The sequence below is a fragment of the Bombina bombina genome, chromosome 6 (genome assembly GCF_027579735.1).
Source record: "Bombina bombina isolate aBomBom1 chromosome 6, aBomBom1.pri, whole genome shotgun sequence".
NCBI classification, from domain to species: Eukaryota; Metazoa; Chordata; class Amphibia; order Anura; family Bombinatoridae; genus Bombina; species Bombina bombina.
Window position 1 is genome coordinate 641807128 of NC_069504.1, and position 17931 is coordinate 641825058.

Sequence of the window (17931 nt, forward strand, 5' to 3'; positions counted from 1 at the left end):
TGCACAAGCAGTTCACCAGAACTGCTTGTGCAATGTTAAATCAGCTTTCAGCGATGTCTGTCGGACATGATATGCTACAGCGTATCGTGTTGGACAGACATTGATAAATCGGCCCCATAGCCTCTTGTTTTAAACATGGGATATTGTTCTTTCAAATATGTTATTGAATGTCCCTCAAAAATGAAGGAGATTGGCTGTTGCTTCAGTTGACTGACATTCTTATGGTAAACTTGAGAGGTATTTAGTCCCTATAAAAGGAAAAATGCTTAAGTTTTTATTATTATAAACGCATATATTAGCACTCTGTATAATCACAAAACAACACTGAATATAATTAATTCCCAAAGTCTTTTGCATCTGCTCCCAAAGTACAATACAGATAAGATAGAGCCTCTAATAAATTATTAATAAAAATGCAATTTAGTAATAGTGAACCAATAATATAAATCATAAAAACATGTAACCAGCAATAATAAAACCTTAATAATGGCATATTATTGGATAGCAAATGTATGCTATGTCAGAACAATGTTATGAGTGAATACACAATCAGAAAACCTATTTGCTTAATGAAAAAAGAATAGTATAATATTTATCAGTCTCATATACTTGGATTACTGTTATAAAGATGCCATGTAAAACAATAAAGGGCTAGGTTACAATGTTACACGCGAGCGATATTGGGTTTTTCTGCACTTCAGAAATAGCACACGTATTACAAGTTGAAAGTAAATTTTATCGCAAAAGCGCAATCTAATTTTACTTTAGTTGGGATAGCATGCCTGAAACCATTGCGTAAAGTTTAGTGCGTTAAAAAAAATTGCAGTAAACACAACATAAATACATTCAAAATTAGTTACATTCATATAAACACTATCTGATTAAAAAATATTCACACATATATATATATATATATATATATATATATATATGTATATATATATATATATATATATATATATATGTTAAAATCTATATAGTATATGACAAGGTGTTTGACTGCAAATGGTTATAATGTATATGTACATACATATACATGTCTATGTGTTTGTGTATATATATATATATATATATATATATATATATATATATATATATATATATATATATATGAGCTAGGAAAGGGAGGGCAACATTAGTAAGTCATAGGAATAGGTTGACGTTTCGGCTTACGTAGAAGCCTTCATCAAGACAAGTGAACAACTCGTATCGGCGTCTTACAGCCGCATACAACAACACCGGTAGGATAGAAACCGGTGTTGTTGTATGCGGCTGTAAGACGCCGATATGAGTTGTTCACTTGTCTTGAAGAAGGCTTCTACGCAAGCCGAAACGTCTACCTATTCCTATGACTTACTAATGTTGTTGTCAAAAACAATAAATTGACTTTGATTGCTTATATGCAAATTATATAAATCCTGAGAGTGCCCTCCCTTTCCTAGCTCTTATCTACATCTCATTGAGGATTGCACCCAGGTGCTTCATCACTATTTGAAGCTGGAGTGCTGGAACACGTGCTAATTGGATATTATATATATATATATATATATATATATATATATATTTGTGCTTTCTTTCCAATGGCATGGAGAGTCCATCGGATTTCATTCCAATTACTAGTGGGATATTCAACTCCTGGCCAGCAGGAGGAGGCAAAGAGCATCCCATCAGAGCTGTTAAGTGTCACTTCCCTTATCCATAATCCCCAGTCATTCTCTTTGCCTCTGTCAAGAGAGAATGTGCAAAGATGGTGTCTGAAGATATTTAATCCTTTAATGGGTAGTTTTCCCTGCAAGCAAGGATTGGGGTTATGATGTGTCCATGTCAATCTCTTTAGTAAGAGTAATGGTGGCTTTTAGCAGTTAGAAGGTGGCAAGGTAGTCTTTGCTTTACTTCTAACAATGCTACTCCTCTATAGAAAACCAGGGTTGGTTACTCTGTTTTTTCTTTTTCTATAGGTACCTGACAGATGTGGATATATCTGTCACACCTAAGAAGCTGTTGCTGCCCTTTAGCTGGATCCACAGGTAAGTGCTTGTTCCTTCTAGATTTGAAGAACAGCACTTCAGGGGTACAAAAAGACAGGATGTATCCTCAGTGGATGTAAATTGGGACATGATTATCCGTTTATATAGGGATTTATGAGGGCAGCACTGTGTAAGGAGATAAGGGGTTAACTTAATTCCCCTATATTTTGAAGGCTGGCTTAAAGTGGGGCATATCTGCTGGGAATTTTTTTCCTGTGGCTATGATCTGGAGAATACGCATTTAATTTTATTTAGGACAGGATAGCATAACCTCTGATGGTCTAGGGGTTTTTATTCCTGCTCTCTAACTTTGGGTTCGTTTTAAAGGAGGTAACTCTTATTTAATGGCCATTTTATTCTTCTTCTTGCCTGACTGCACAGCGCAGTGTAATTTGCGTGCTTTTTGCTATGTCGCATTTTAAATTGATGCGATCACATGACCGCTCCCAATTCGGCTTTCTCATAACTTCCCTTCCGATTGGAGAGCGGTGTTTGTCTCAACAGAGCCGTTGCAACTTGTCTGTAGAGCTTTTCTGTCTCTCCCTTTTCCGGTTATCATCTCATTGTCTCTACTCATGTGAACATCACTGATCCTGGTGGGGTAAGCACCTCAGCAGAAGCTGAGGTTATAAAGGTGCTCTATTGCAAATACATGTTTGTTGTTTATTTATCTAAAGGTGCAGTACTTATTCTGTGTTTAATCTCAAAACTTTATTGATTTTTTTTGGGATCCAATAGTACTGGGGGTATTTGTTTTATTATGGACTCTGAAACTAATCTTTTTATTTTTTGATAAATGATGTACTGCTTGGAGGCTCAAGTCGTTCCTCCTAATCGGCTTTGTTATTACATTCTTATATAAGATGTACTGTCTAAGAATTAATGAAGCCCCTCTCAGAGCCATCTGTCTCTCAGGATAATGTTGTCTGTGACATGCCTCAGCTTTCTCTTCTTACATCCCAAGCTTTAGTAGTTTCTCACGCAGTGCCCTGCGATTCCTCTCAACAACATCCAGGGGGTGTTTATTTACCAGGGGATTTTGCTGCGCAGATAACATCTGTAGTTTCTGCAGCATTGTCAGCCTTTACCATTCCTGGTAAGAGGATGAGGAAATCTAAAAATATTTCTATTAGAAAGGGTTCTGCCTCCGTTAAGGCTGCACTAGTCAGTCTCTCTGTTATCTGATGATGATGATACATCAATGGTTTCTAAAAGGTGCGATCTCTGACTATATAGTGGAAATTTCTACAGATTCAGACAAGGTTAATTTTAAATTTAAAATAGAACTCTTCCGGTTACTTTTGAAGGAGGTCCTTGCTACTTTGGAAGGCTTCAACTCATCTGTCGCTGAGATCCCAAAGAAGTCTAGTAATCTAAGTAGAATATATGATGTTTCCTTCATCTGTGGAAATTTTCAGGTTCCTGAATGTATGTCGGAAATTATAGTTCAGGAATAGGGAATCTGGGAAATCCTTTTTCCCCGTCCCCTAATGTTTCCTGTTGCTGACTCTTTACATGACTCGTGGCACACAGTGCATAAAGTAGAGAGAGCTATCTGTACTCTAGCCAAGAGAACTTCTATTTCAATTGCAGATAGTTGTTCTTTCAAAGATACCATGGATAAGAAGCTAGAGGCTTACTTAAACAATATGTACATTCATCTGGGATTACATTGGCAACCAGTTGCAGTTATTGCTACGGATGTGGGGGTAGCATCTTATTGATGCAATGCCTTGTCTGACCTGCTTTCAGAAAAGTCTACTATAGAGGAGATCCAGGATAGGATCAAGGCTCTTAAGTTGGCTAATTCTTATATCTGTGCTTAGATTGGGAGCCAAGATTTCTAGACTTGCTGTTCTATTTTGCAGCGCTCTGTGGTTATAATCTTGGTCCGCAGATGTATCTTCCAAATCCAAACTTCTGTCTTTACCTTATAAGGGCAATACTGTATTTGGTCCTGGTCTAGCTGAGATCATTTCCGAATTCTAATTTTAGTTCCTTTCGTCTTTTCAAAAGACAAAGGTCTTCCTCTTCCTCTTTTTAACCAGAGCAATTCATGTCCTCATGGAGATCCAGTCAACCTTGGAAAAAGGGGAAGCAACCCAAGAAGCCTTCTGCTGATCATAAATCGACATGAAAGGCCGCCCCGATCCAGTCCTGGATCAGGTGGGGGGCAGGCTTTTTTTTTCTCGGCAAGCTTGGATCCGTGATGTCCCAGATCCTTGGCTGTGGAGGTAGTATCTCAGGGATATAGAATAGGATTCAAGTCTTGTTTCCTCAGGAGCAGATTTATCTTTCTAGGTTATCTGCAAACCAGGAAAAGAGAGAGGCCTTCTTAATCCGCATAAAGTACCTATCTTCCCTGGAAGTGATTGTTCCAGTTCCCATAGAGAAACAGGGTCAAGGATTCTATTCAAATATTTTGTTGTTCCCCCCCCAAAAAAAAAGGGATCTTTTCATCCTATTCTAGACCTTAAGTGTCTCAATAAATTCCTCAAGGTTCTGTCTTTCAAAATGGAAACTAATTGTTCCATTCTACCCTTGGTACAGGAAGGTCAGTTCATGACTACCATAGATCCGAAGGATGCGTATCTGCCTGTTTCCATTCTCGAGGAGCATCACCAATACCTATGGTTTGTTTTTCTGAACAAACATTTCCAGTTTGTTGCTCTCTCCTTTGAACTTGCCATGCCTCCTCGAATCTTTACAATGGTCCTAGGGGCTCTTTGGCGGTGTTCAGATCTCAAGGAATAGCAGTGGCACCTTATCTAAATGGCTTCTGGTTGAAGTGCCATTTTTTTGTTGTTGTCTTTTCTTCGTTTTCATGGTTGTAAAGTGAATCTGGAGAAGAGTTCCATAGAGCCAGACACCAGGGTGTGTTTCTTAGGATCAATTATGGATTCTCTGTCCATGAACATTTTTCTGACGGAGGTCAAAAAATTCAATCTTCTGGCTTCTTGCCTTTCTCTTCAGTCCTCTACCTGTCCATCTGTGGCTCAGTGTATGGAAGAAATTGGTCTTCTGAGACCATCCTGGGTGATTGTAGACCACAGACGCCAGCCTTTCATGCTAGGGAGCAGTTTAGGGTTCTCTAAAGGCTCAGGGTCCTTGGACTCTTCCTATAAAGGGTCCTTCTCTCTTCCTATAAACATCCTAGAGTTGTGAACAATTTACAATGCCTTGATAGCCTAGCCTCAACTAGCTTTTGTCCAATTTATCAGACAATATCACCTCGGTGGCATACATTAATCACCAAGGAGGATCTCAGAGTTCCTTAGCTATGAAGGAGGTGACTCACATTCTCCAGTGGGCGGAGTCTGTCAATTGTCTCCTTTCTGCCATCCACCTCCCATGGGTAGACAACTGGGAAGAGGATTTTCTGATCAGGCAGACTTTTCTTCCCAGGGAGTGGGCTCTCCACCCAGAGGTTTTCACAATTATAACTCTCAGGTGGGGGCTGCCTGTGTTGGATCTGATGGTGTCTCGTCTAAACCTCAAGCTTCCAAAGTATGGTTCAAGATCAAGAGATCCACAAGCCACTCTGATAGATGCTCTGGCGCTGCCTTGGAACTTCAGGCTGGTGTTCCTGTTCACCCCATTTGCTTTCTTTTCTCTGGTAATTGCTCGTATTAGGCAAGAGAGGGTGCCTGGCCTTGCAGGATCTGGTTTGCAGATGTCATCTCTTCCCCCTTGGAGGTTGCCTCTGATGAAGGACCTTCTACTTCAGGATCCTTTTCTCCACCCAAATCTAGATTCTCTGAAGCTGACTGCTTGGAGATTGAACGTCTAGTCTTGGCTAGGCATGGTTTTTCTGAGTAAGTCTATGATACTATACTTCAGGCTTGTGTCTAGTAAGATTTGCCATAAGGTATAGTGTAAATATCTGTATCGGTGCGTATCGAAGGGTTTCTCTTGGAGTCAGGTGAGGGTTCCTTGCTTTCTGTCTTTTCTTCAGGAGGGCCTGGAGAAAGGTTTGTCAGTCAGTACTCTCAAGGGTCAGTATGCTGCACCGTCTATTCTTTTGCACAAATGTCTGGCAGATCTGCCAGATGTTCAATCTTTTGTTCAGGCTTTGGTCTAAATCAGGACTTCTGCCCTGTTTGTTGTCTTCTCTGGTAAGCTTAGGGGTCAGAAGGCCACTTCTACCACTCTTTCTCTCTGGTTGAGAAGTGTGATCCGTTTAGCTTATGAGACAGCTGGGCAACAGCGTCCTGAGAGAATTACGACTCATTCCACTAGTGCTGTCTCTTCTTCCTGGGCTTTCAAAAATAAAACATCTGTGGAACAAATCTGCAAGGTGGCCTCTTGATCCTCTTTGCCTACTTTTTTCCAAATTTCAGACTTTTGGCTCGTCTGAGGCTTCCTTTGGGAGATAAGTTCTTTAAGCGGTGGTGCCTTCTGTTTAAGTCTGCCTGTCTTGTTCTCCCTCCCTTTCATTCTGTGTCCTCTAGCTTGGGTATTGGTTCCCACTAGTAATTGGAATGAAACTGTGGACTTTCCATGCCATAGGAAATAAAACACAATTTATGCTTACCTGATAAATTTATTTCCAGGCATGGAGAGTCCACGACCCGCCCTTCTTTCATTTAAGACTGCAAATTTTTGGTATAAACCTCAGGCACCTCTATACCATTGTGTTATCTTTTTTCCATTTTCCTTTGGCCAAATGACTGTGGATTATGTATAAGGGAAGTGACACTTAACAGCTCTGCTGGGGTGCTCTTTGCCTCCTCCTGCTGGCTAGGAGTTGAATATCCCACTAGTAATTGGAATGAAATTGTGGACTCTCCATGCCTGGAAATAAATACATTTATCAGGTAAGCATAAATTTTGTTTTACTGTATATTCGCTGTACACATTTCCCATTTCAATGTTCTTCACTTACAGGATAACTTTTTTATTGTAAATACATATCTATATATGTACATTATTTTTAATATTTTATATTTAATATTTCAATAACGCGCATAGAAGTTAGCAATTCTGCATGTGCGCTAACCCAACAGTTAGACCTAAATCGCGAACCCGTTACACATTTTACATTCCTATGTTCTTTACATAGAAAATTATATCATTTTTTATTTTATATATATATATATATATATATATATATATATATATATATATATATGTGTGTGTGTGTGTGATACTGTTAATGTAGTTTAATGTAATGCGCAAGCAATAGGTGTTAGATTTTTTTTTCTTTTCGCTCTCCATTGACTACTATGTGAAGAATTTGTTTACTCTGTTGCGATATTTGGTTAGCGTGCATTGGGTTTTGCTCCCGCACATATACTTTCAACTTGCAATACGTATGCTAGCCGCCACATGGAAAAAAAATTACTTCTTGTGAAGTTTACGCTCAAGCAAAAGCATGCCACTTGTAATCTGGCCCTAAATGCACTAGTTTCTATGTGAAGTAGTTTGAAGATAAACTGTAGGTAGAAGTTAAAGAGGCATTACACTTTAGAATTATCTCTGATTAATGTGTTCCAAATTATCCATTTTAGCTGCTGGAATATATTAAATTGCTTACAAATAGCTCACTTTCCTTTATTTTCTCATTTGAAGTAGCTGTGTTAGATAATATTAATATTTTGGCTACACATTTACTATGTAAACAAAAGGCAACAGAAATCAACCTTCCAGTGGTGCAGGGGAATATATATATATATATATTTTTTTTTCCAAATTTTTTATTGAAGTCGTAAGTCAAAATTACAAACAAGGTCCGTCCATAGACCAGAATTATACATAAATAAAGTATACATTAAGAGGATAAAAGCATTACATAACATATCATACAGCTACAATGATAGGAGGTTGAGCTGAGTGAGCATTAAGGCTGTCTTAATAACTTCGGGGTCAGCATGTAAAACTATAGCTGTTTGCCAAATGGTCTCAGATAGGTTCCTCTACAGTGTGGTAAACCGGACTGGACGGAAAAAAGTGTGACTTCTTTTTTATGTTAAGTCGAAGAACAAATGTAAACAAATGAAAACAAATGAAAAGGCTCCCCCCAATGTCAGAGGGGTCACTCTTGGACCAAAGTAATCTAATGAGGATAAAATACAGGGTGGGAGCTTATGAATTAGTTCTTCTCAGGCTAAAGTATAGAGAGGGGAAAAGGAGTGCAGCGGGCAAGAGCCGCTCTTATTAGAAAAGGGGGAGAGAGGGAGGGGGGGCGGGCTGGCTGAGGTGAGCACATTAGTGTTGAGGGTGAGATGTTGGAAGTATTCAGTTATGGGATCTAGGGATAGCTCTTAATGGGTGTATACATTACAATATTATAGTCAAATGTCAATATGAGATGGGAGGCCTATCTAACTTGTATATGGGGTCAAACATACAATCTTGGAAAGTACAAGGTAGTTATGGCTCATGTAAATTAAATAGGTATAGTACGAAGACATACTCCGATATAAAATACTCTGTATACCCCCCTAGAGAGCCAGTAACAACCTAAGGCAGATATACATGAGTCAAATAGTCATAAACTTGATAAACCGGCAAGTAGTAGTTAGAAACCCTTATACAACAGTATTGTTAAATGGCTAAAAACGCTTGGGCATGGTATGAATCAGGTTATCATTGCTAAGCATTTGCAGCTAAGTAAGAGGGTTTAAATAAATGCTGTGATAAGGAAGATATAAAGTAGTAATAAGAACACAAGTAGTACTGGGTTCATGGTTAAAGATTCAGCCTAGCCAACTATGTCTCACTAGGCAGAGTTAAGTATGTATACATGACTAGATATTAAGGGTAGCTATATGACCCTAAAAGCTGTTTTGAGACTGTTTTCGGCTGAGTAAATTAGACTATAACAGGATATAACTTAGTGAGTAAGAGGTTATACTATTCTATGAAATAGTAGGAGATAGATAATCGTATTTATATTAGCCAGAGTCAGCATGTTTATAGTAGGTAAGGTATTATAGCAACATGTGGATGAAATGAGAGAGGGTTGAAAGAAATGAGGCTGGTCAATTTTGTACCCACAATATACATAACCAGTGTGACCCTCACAGTTAGCAAAATAGAACTTCTCATTTTAAGCTATAAGCAGGGGAAAAAGTATAGCATGGTATGAGAACATCCTGTAAGGCACAAATAAGAGAAATGGCTACAACCTCCTCAACATGCACTGTCAACAAAGCATTATGAAAGAAGTTATACTGAGCTATCATAGGGCAGGTCTTTATATAACAGACAGGGTGGAGGCATTTATGAAACCTTATTAGCTGTTTTCTGCAGATCAAAGTTGGCTTTAACCGGATCTGACTTAGTGAGCAGAAGACTATTCCGCTATGTGGGTTAGTGAGAAATAATTAGTTGTATTTGAGTTATTCATTACTTTTTCATAGTCAAAAATATAAAAGAACAAACGGAGAGGATTGATACTGAGCCTAAAAGTGGATCTGCATTTCTTCTTAATTCACTAATAAAAACAGATATATAATTATAATGTTCGCCTTAGGTTTCATTGAACCTGTGTGTGAAGAGTTACTAACCTTAACTATAAAGATTATGAAAACATAAAAAAGGAAAAAAAAGGAACAAAAAACTAGTGATAACAGTCCCAAGGAATTTTAGCCTTTAATAATGTCTATTATGTCCATTATCCAGGGACTTATTCCTCTTCATGGTGCACATCATTTAAGGCTAATGAAAAGTCTGGTAGCAGCTGGCGTATGTCACTGGAACCACTATCAGATCTTTCAATATCATGCTTACAAGGTCCCATGTTAACCAACTCCTGATTTATCGAAGTTGTATTGTGGCAGGACAGTTTCCACTATGCCCCTGGTGTTCTGTAGAGCCACTGTCAGGAGCTGATTGTTGGTTTCCTCTAGAAAGTAAATCATCCGGGCCAAAGAGACTCTTAAGAGGGTTCCTGAGGATGTCTCCAGTATAACCGAGTGGGTAGAAAGTGGTAGGGGAATCTGTAGTCTCTTATGAGAGCTTGGTGTTAGAAGCGTGGGAAACAGGTCACAGTCAGCTTCTGTCTGCACACAAAGTTTGCTTACCCTGCTCCAAATGATCAACCACATCCTCAATAGTAAGTACCATGGGGGAGCTGGGAGCATTCACTGTTACACTCTGTATTGGTGTAAAGTGCCTGACAGTATGCGGTTGTGTCGCGGTGTGTTGCACCTCTCGTGTCCGCACCACAGGTATCTCGGCTTGTTTGGTTTGGGGGCTGAAGTCACTTTCCTCCACACTCGGCGAGCGAACACTGGCCATAAGCTGGCTGAATCTTAAGTCCATCAGCCAACCGAAATCCTCAAGGAGCGCCACTGCTATGCTCAGATCCTCCTCCATGTTCTCCAATGTCGAGACCGTTAGAGCACAGTTAGGCAAGAGGGACGACACAGAGGCAGAAGAGGTTCTCTCTTGTGAGTAGCAAAGCTGTATAGCTGGGTTAAGCCTTCAATTGCTCCCGGGGTGTTAGGGTGGGGAAAATGCGGATAGTCTCATGTTAGGCCGCTGACCAGTGACTATTAGCCAATGTTAGCCCATTAAAGCTGCTGCGTAATGGAAAAAAATATATATATTCCTGCAGTGATCAGTTTCAGCAATCCATGAATATTGTTGTTCTGGATGGATTATGAGTAATTCCCAAGATAAATATAAAAGTAAGTTAAACTCTTACAGAGCTTTAGAATTTTCAGACTGCCATGGCTGCCGCTTGGTCACGCCCCCCGAGTCCAGTATATTTGAAATAGTGTTCCTGCTACTGCTTTGAATGCAATCAACTGTTATCTGCCACCTGTTTGAGTACATTGACCCTCATGTACTAAGGGCTGTGCGGACAAGGTTCCCAACTTTAGAACCTGTCCTCCTAGCTTTGCATCTAACAGGCAGCGGACTCTGTACATCTGCTGCTCTGATGTATCATTACACACTCACTTGAGTGTGTAAAGCCACCCCTTGTCTTACGTGAGAGAAGGGCCTGTCTATCACCCCAAGCAATTTCAATATGCCATCTTAGAGGGGGTGGAGAGTGTAAAAGCAACAGTCTGGTGACTGGAGATCCTTACATTGCTGGAAGCAGGTTTGCATGTGCAAGCCTGTCCCACAAGGGCTCAAAAGCAGCTTACACTGCTTAGTATATTGAGCCCATTGTCCTTTTGACTCTCAGCTTAGTGAGAAGATTTTTTTAAACCGTTTGATGAATTTACAAGTCCTAATTGATTTATACTGTACAATTTAGCTGTACAAAGTAAAATGTGTTGTCCTGTTAATTAAAAAATACTATCAGGCTATATAGGTTACATTGGGGGACGAGATGGGCAGGGACTACAGGTAGCTCTGAACAAGAGGGCAGATTGGGGGTGTGGCTAAGCAGCTCTCAACAAAAAGGAACTTGTATAAGTTCCTGCAAAATTGTGAAAAGGGCAGTGGACAGAGCTCCCAAACAATTAATTGTTCAAGTTTTGATAGCAGAAGCTTTATTAATGTATTCATTAGACAATTTAATATCTATATTCATGGAAAGCTAATATTCTTTATCTATACTTCATGCTACAATTTATTGGTAATTCTAGATTATAATTGTATCAGTGATTCTTTGTTTTGTTTTGTGAGGCCTCACCTTATTTATATCTCTGCAGGTTTCATTCTAAAATTACCAATCTGGGGAGAACCAACAGATGAAAACTGTTTTGTGGATGCAGTGTATTGGAAGGTAAGAAAATGGTTGGTTATAAACCATTCATCACTAAAGCCTTTCCTTTCCTGGTAGGTATAGAATCAGTACAAAATTATTTTAGGTTAAGTAAGAAACACTAAGGGCTAGAGTGTTGCGCAAAATAACCCTTACGCAAGCACAATATTTTCGTTCCACTCAGTAATACCAGCGCACGCAAATGTGTGCTGGTATTAAAAGTTAGGCACAATGCGAATGCAATCTCTGCAGGGAAGCTTTGCGCTCAAGAGAGCACACTTCTATAGGCTCCAATGGGAGCCTCGTTTTCAAGCTGTCAGACATGGCTGAGAATCTAGCGCAGCAAAGGGGGTAAGTCGTGCAGCGATGGGCAACATAGTGTAAATATATATGTATATGCTTATATACATATATATATTTATGTGTTTATATAGGTATATATAGCATGTAATAAGAATCACTAGTGACAGTCTTTGATGTCTTCCGGTCCTCTCAGCAGTCTCAGTATGCACATCTGAAAAAAATTAGATTCAGTAGCTATCTGTTTCTGCGTGGGGTTGTTAACTGTCTGTACTCTACCCCTTTAGGGACATTAGGAGCTGTAGTCACAGTGAATGTTCAAACCGTGGCATGCAAGGTGGGTGTGGCCTTATGCATTTTGCGGTTACCACTGCTTCATCAGAGGGTTTTTCTCACCAACTGGAGGTTTCAAAAAATGTATGGGCTCGTTTCCATTGAGTCATTAAAAATAGAGCTGTAAGCTACCAAAGCGACCGACAGCTAAAAGTAATTTACGGCTCCATTTTAGTACCAGGTTTCCATTGAAAAAGTTTCCGCTTTGCGTGCGGGCGCTCTTTTCGTGTAGGTTTAAGTTAGTGTTGTGTTAAAGATTTCACCCAATGCCAGATTTCTAAAACATTAATAGGTTACTATGGTAACCTGACCTTTCACTACACCCGATCGCATATACGGCAACGCATAAAAGATTTTATTTTATAAAATAAAACACCTTACACATGCACAATATCTACCTCTCAACCGCAACCCCCCACCACAATAACTAATATATTAACCCCTAATTCACCAACCCCCATATCGCAAAGTATCTATTTAAACTATTAACCCCTAATCTGCCATGCCCCACAACGCAATCTAGCCATTTAAACTATTAACCCCTAACCCACCATCCCCCACAACGCAATCTAGCCATTTAAATTTTTATCCCCTAATCCGCCATGCCCCACAACGCAATCTAGCCATTTAAATTATTAACTCCTAAACCGCCATGCCCCCATATCGCAAATAATTAATCACTAAGCCCCCTAACCTAACACCCCCTAAATTAACCCCATTACATAAATTAAAATAATCCTAAATTACAATTAAAATAATAAATCCTAAATTACAATTAAAGGGACAGTCAGGACCAGAACTTCCCATTCCCCAGTTTTGCATAACCAACACCATTATAATACACGTTTTACCTCTGTAATTACCTTGCATCTAAGCTTCTGCTGACTGCCCCCTTATTTCAGTTCTTTTGACAGACTTCAGTGCTCACTCCTAGGTCACTTCACGTACATGAGCTCAATGTTATCTATATGAAACACATGAACTAATGCCCTTTAGTGGTCAAAATGCATTCAGATTAGAGGCAGTCTAAGAAATTAGCATATGAACCTCCTAACTTTAGCTTTCAACTAAAAATATGAAGAGAACAAAGCAAAATTGCTGATAAAAGTAAATTGGGAAGTTGTTTAAAATTACATGCCCTATTTAAATCATGAAAGTTTTTTTGGGACTTGACTGTCCCTTTAAAATAAAAAAACCTAACATTAGTTAAAAATAAAAAAAAACTAAATTTAAATTAATCTAAAATTACAAAAAATAAAAAAAATATACTTAATCCCTATGAAAATAAAAAGCCCCCCCAAAACAAAAACACCCCCTAATCTAATACTAAACTAACAGCCCTTAAAAGGGCCTTTTGTAGGGCATTGCCCTAATTTAAACAGTTCTTTTACCTTTAAAAAAAAATAAGTTCCCACTAACAGTAAAACCCCCCACCCACCAAACACCCCAAAATAATAAAAAAACTAACACTAAAAAATCCTAAACTATTTATTGCCCTTAAAGGGGCATTTGTATGGGTATTACCCTTAAAAGGGCATTCAGCTCTTTGACTGCCCTTAAAAGGACATTCAGTTCTTTTACTGCCCATTAAATCCCTAATCTAAAAAATAATAAAAAAAACCAAAAAAAAAAACCGTCTAACCCCCAGATAGGTATTCACGGTTCTGGCGATGTAGTCTTCTTCCAAGCGGCGACCTCTTCTATTTTCATCCAGGACCGCGGAACTGAAGACCGGCGACCAAGGAACTCAAGACCCGTGACCGCGGAGCCAAGGAGCGTGGAGGATCCTCTTCGAACGATCACCGCCGTACACTGAATATTGAATGCAAGTTACGCGTTTAAATATGGCGTACCTTGCATTCCTATTGGCTAATTTAATTCTTCAAATTCAAATCAGCCAATAGGATGAGAGCTACTGAAATCCTTTTTGCTGTTCAAATCAAGTCATGTCCAAAGTTGTTTCCTGAGGTTCTGTTCTACCTGGCATGTTTACATATCCTCATGAGCATAGTAAATCATAAATATTGCTAATACAGGTATATGTAATAAGTGTGGATAGTACAATATGTTACCAGTGAGTTTAGAGTAAAATTGGCTATTGTAACTTAAAGGGACACTGAATCCAAATGTTTTCTTTCGTGATTCAGTTAGAGCATGTAATTTTAAGCAACTTTCTAATTTACTCCTGTTATCAATTTTTCCTCGTTCTCTTGCTATCTTTATTTGAAAAAGAATGCATCTAAGCTATTTTTTTTAGTTCAGGACTCTGGACAGCACTTGTTTATTGGTCGGTTAAATTAATCCACCAATCAGCAAGAACAACCCAGGTTGTTCGTCAAAAATGGGCTGGCATCTAAACTTACATTCTTGCTTTTCAAATAAAGATTCCAAGAGAATGAAGAAAATTTGATAATAGAAGTAAATTAAAAAGTTGCTTAAAATTGCATGCTCTATCTGAATCACAAAATAAAAATTGTGGGTTCAGTGTCCCTTTGAAGGGACACTGTAGCCAGAAAACAAAGTACAATATTTGAAAACAGAATAGCTTAAATTGTATTTTGCAATATATATGTATTACATTTTTTTGCAGCTAAAGTTGTTAAAATTGAGTGAACTTACCTGTGATGCCATTTCCTGTTATGAACTCTATGATACTATAGTATTGCTTCTTCCCCACACAGCATACTATTTTTCTATGCTCCCTAACCTGCTGTAGACAGTACATGTATAGAGCCACCTGCTCAGCTACCAAGAACCACTGGCTGTTGCAGAACTAGCTGAGCACAGTAGGCTGTGTACACCATAGAAAGTAGCAGTTTTCTGACTTACTTTAGCAGAAATGAGGCAAATGGTAAAGGAAACATAGTTTAGGCAGCTAAAACAACTTGTAATGGAGCAGTGCAAGTAATGTAAGTTCTAGCTGCCCTCACTGCAGAGCCAGAGACTAGTTTGTTGCCAAGGTATCCCATGCTGCCCAGGAATTGTAATCAACTACAGAGCACATATATCAGGACAGCTTCTGTTTTATTTTTTGTGTCCCTATACTTTATTTTTACTTATTTAGACAGAAAACTGTTTCCTTTATTGCTATATGCAGTATACTTTGCACAGTTAGTACTATTACATAGTGTACTTTGTTTTTTTACTACAGTTTCCCTTTAAAATCAAACTTTTAAGATTTAACTAATCACTAAAATGCAATGTTTCTACCGGCCACTAGATGGTAATACATACTAAAACATACTGCAACAATAACGCTCACCTACAAACAACGCTGGTATTACAGGTTTTTTCAACCCAGCATTAGCCTCTAAAAAGTGAGCGGAGAGCAAAATTTAGCTCCACATCTCACCTCAATACCAGCGCTGCTTACGGTAACGGTGAGTTGGCTAAACGTACTTGTGCACGATTTCCCCATAGGAATCAATGGGGCAGAATCGGCTGAAAAAAAACCTAACGCAGCCTATTGATTCCTATGGGGAAAGAAAATTTATGTCTACACCTAACACCCTAACATGAACCCCGAGTCTAAACACCCCTAATCTTACACTTATTAACCCCTAATCTGCCGCTCCGGACACCGCAGCCACCTACATTATACTCATGAACCCCTAATCTGCTGCCCCCAACATCGCCGACACCTACATTATATTTATTAACCCTAATCTGCCGCCCCCAATGTCGCTGCAACCTAACTACACTTATTAACCCCTAATCTGCCACCGCCACTATACTATATTTATTAACCCCTAAACCTAAGTCTAACCCTAACTTAAATATAATTTAAATAAATCTAAATAAAATAACTACAATTAAATAAATTATTCCTATTTAAAACTAAATACTTACCTGTAAAATAAACCCTAAGATAGCTACAATATAACCAATAGTTACATTGTAGCTAGCTTAGGGTTTATTTTTATTTTACAGGCAACTTTGTATTTATTTTAACTAGGTATAATAGTTATTAAATAGTTATTAACTATTTAATAACTACCTAGTTAAAATAAAGACAAATTTACCTGTAAAATAAAACATAACCTAAATTACAATTACACCTAACGCTACACTATAATTAAATAAATTCCCTAAATTAAATACAATCAACTACAATTAAATTAAATAAACTAAAGTACGAAAAAAACCCACTAAATTACAGAAAAAAATAAAATAATTACAAGAATTTTAAACTAATTACACCTAATCTAATCCCCCTAATAAAATAAAGCCCCCAAAAATAATAAAAACCGCTACCCTATACTAAATTACAAATAACCCTTAAAAGGGCTTTTTGTGGGGCATTGTCCCAAAGTAATCAGCTCTTTTACCTGTAAAAAAAAAAAAATACAATACCCCCCAACATTAAAACCCCCCACCCACACACCCAACCCTACTCAAAAACCCACCCAATCCCCCCTTAATAAAACCTGAAGTTTAATCCTATTGGCTGATCCAATCAGCCAATAGAATGCAAGCTCAATTCTATTGGCTGATTGGATCAGCCAATAGGATTTTTCCTACCTTAATTCCTATTGGCTGATAGAATCCGCCTGGATGAAGACTTCTGCCATCTGGAGGTCCTCTTCTGCCCGGATCGGATGAAGACTTCTGTCCCTCTGGAGGACCACTTGTGCCCGGCTGGGTGAAGACGTCTCAAGGTAGGGTGATCTGCAAGGGGTTAGTGTTAGGTTTTATTAAGGGGTGATTGGTGGGTTTTAGAGTAGGGTTGGGTGTGTGGGTGGTGGGTTTTAATGTTGGGGGGGTATTGTATTTTTTTTTTTACAGGTAAAAGATTTGTGGCGCCAAGCTGTATTTTTGTGGCGCCAAGCTGTATTTCCCGCACGGCTATTGGCTAAGAGGTGGAAACGTCACCTCTCAGCCAAATTGCGTTCTGCCGTGGGCTGCCTTTAGCAGCTCAGCGAAGCAAACGCTGATAACAAATAAAGGGGCTTTCAGAATGAAGTATTTTATACTTCATGAATGAAAGTCCCCTTTATTTGTTACGATTGTAAATCCTAGCGTTTCCTAAACGCTAGGATTTACCATCACTTTAATAACTATTTAATAACTATTGTACCTAGTTAAAATAAATACAAAGTTGCCTGTAAAATAAAAATAAACCCTAAGCTAGCTACAATGTAGCTATTAGTTATATTGTAGCTAGCTTAGGGTTTATTTTATAGGTAAGTATTTAGTTTTAAATAGGAATAACATAATTTATGTAAGAACTTACCTGATAAATTAATTTCTTTCATATTAGCAAGAGTCCATGAGCTAGTGACGTATGGGATATACATTCCTACCAGGAGGGGCAAAGTTTCCCAAACCTCAAAATGCCTATAAATACACCCCTCACCACACCCACAAATCAGTTTAACGCATATCCAAGAAGTGGGGTGATAAGAAAAAAGTGCGAAAGCATAAAAAATAAGGAATTGGAATAATTGTGCTTTATACAAAAAAATCATAACCACCACAAAAAGGGTGGGCCTCATGGACTCTTGCTAATATGAAAGAAATGAATTTATCAGGTAAGTTCTTACATAAATTATGTTTTCTTTCATGTAATTAGCAAGAGTCCATGAGCTAGTGACGTATGGGATA

The 17931-nt window shown here is 38.5% G+C and overlaps 1 protein-coding gene across 1 annotated transcript in view; it reads left to right on the top strand.

Annotated features, from left to right (window-relative positions):
* Window positions 1-17931, top strand: part of LOC128662178 (ammonium transporter Rh type C-like) — a 178648-nt gene that overhangs the window by 146026 nt on the left and 14691 nt on the right. The window contains exon 9 of the mRNA XM_053716005.1: window positions 11642-11715. Within this exon, the coding sequence (XP_053571980.1) occupies window positions 11642-11715 (74 nt within the window). The remainder of the gene's footprint in view (window positions 1-11641; window positions 11716-17931) is intronic.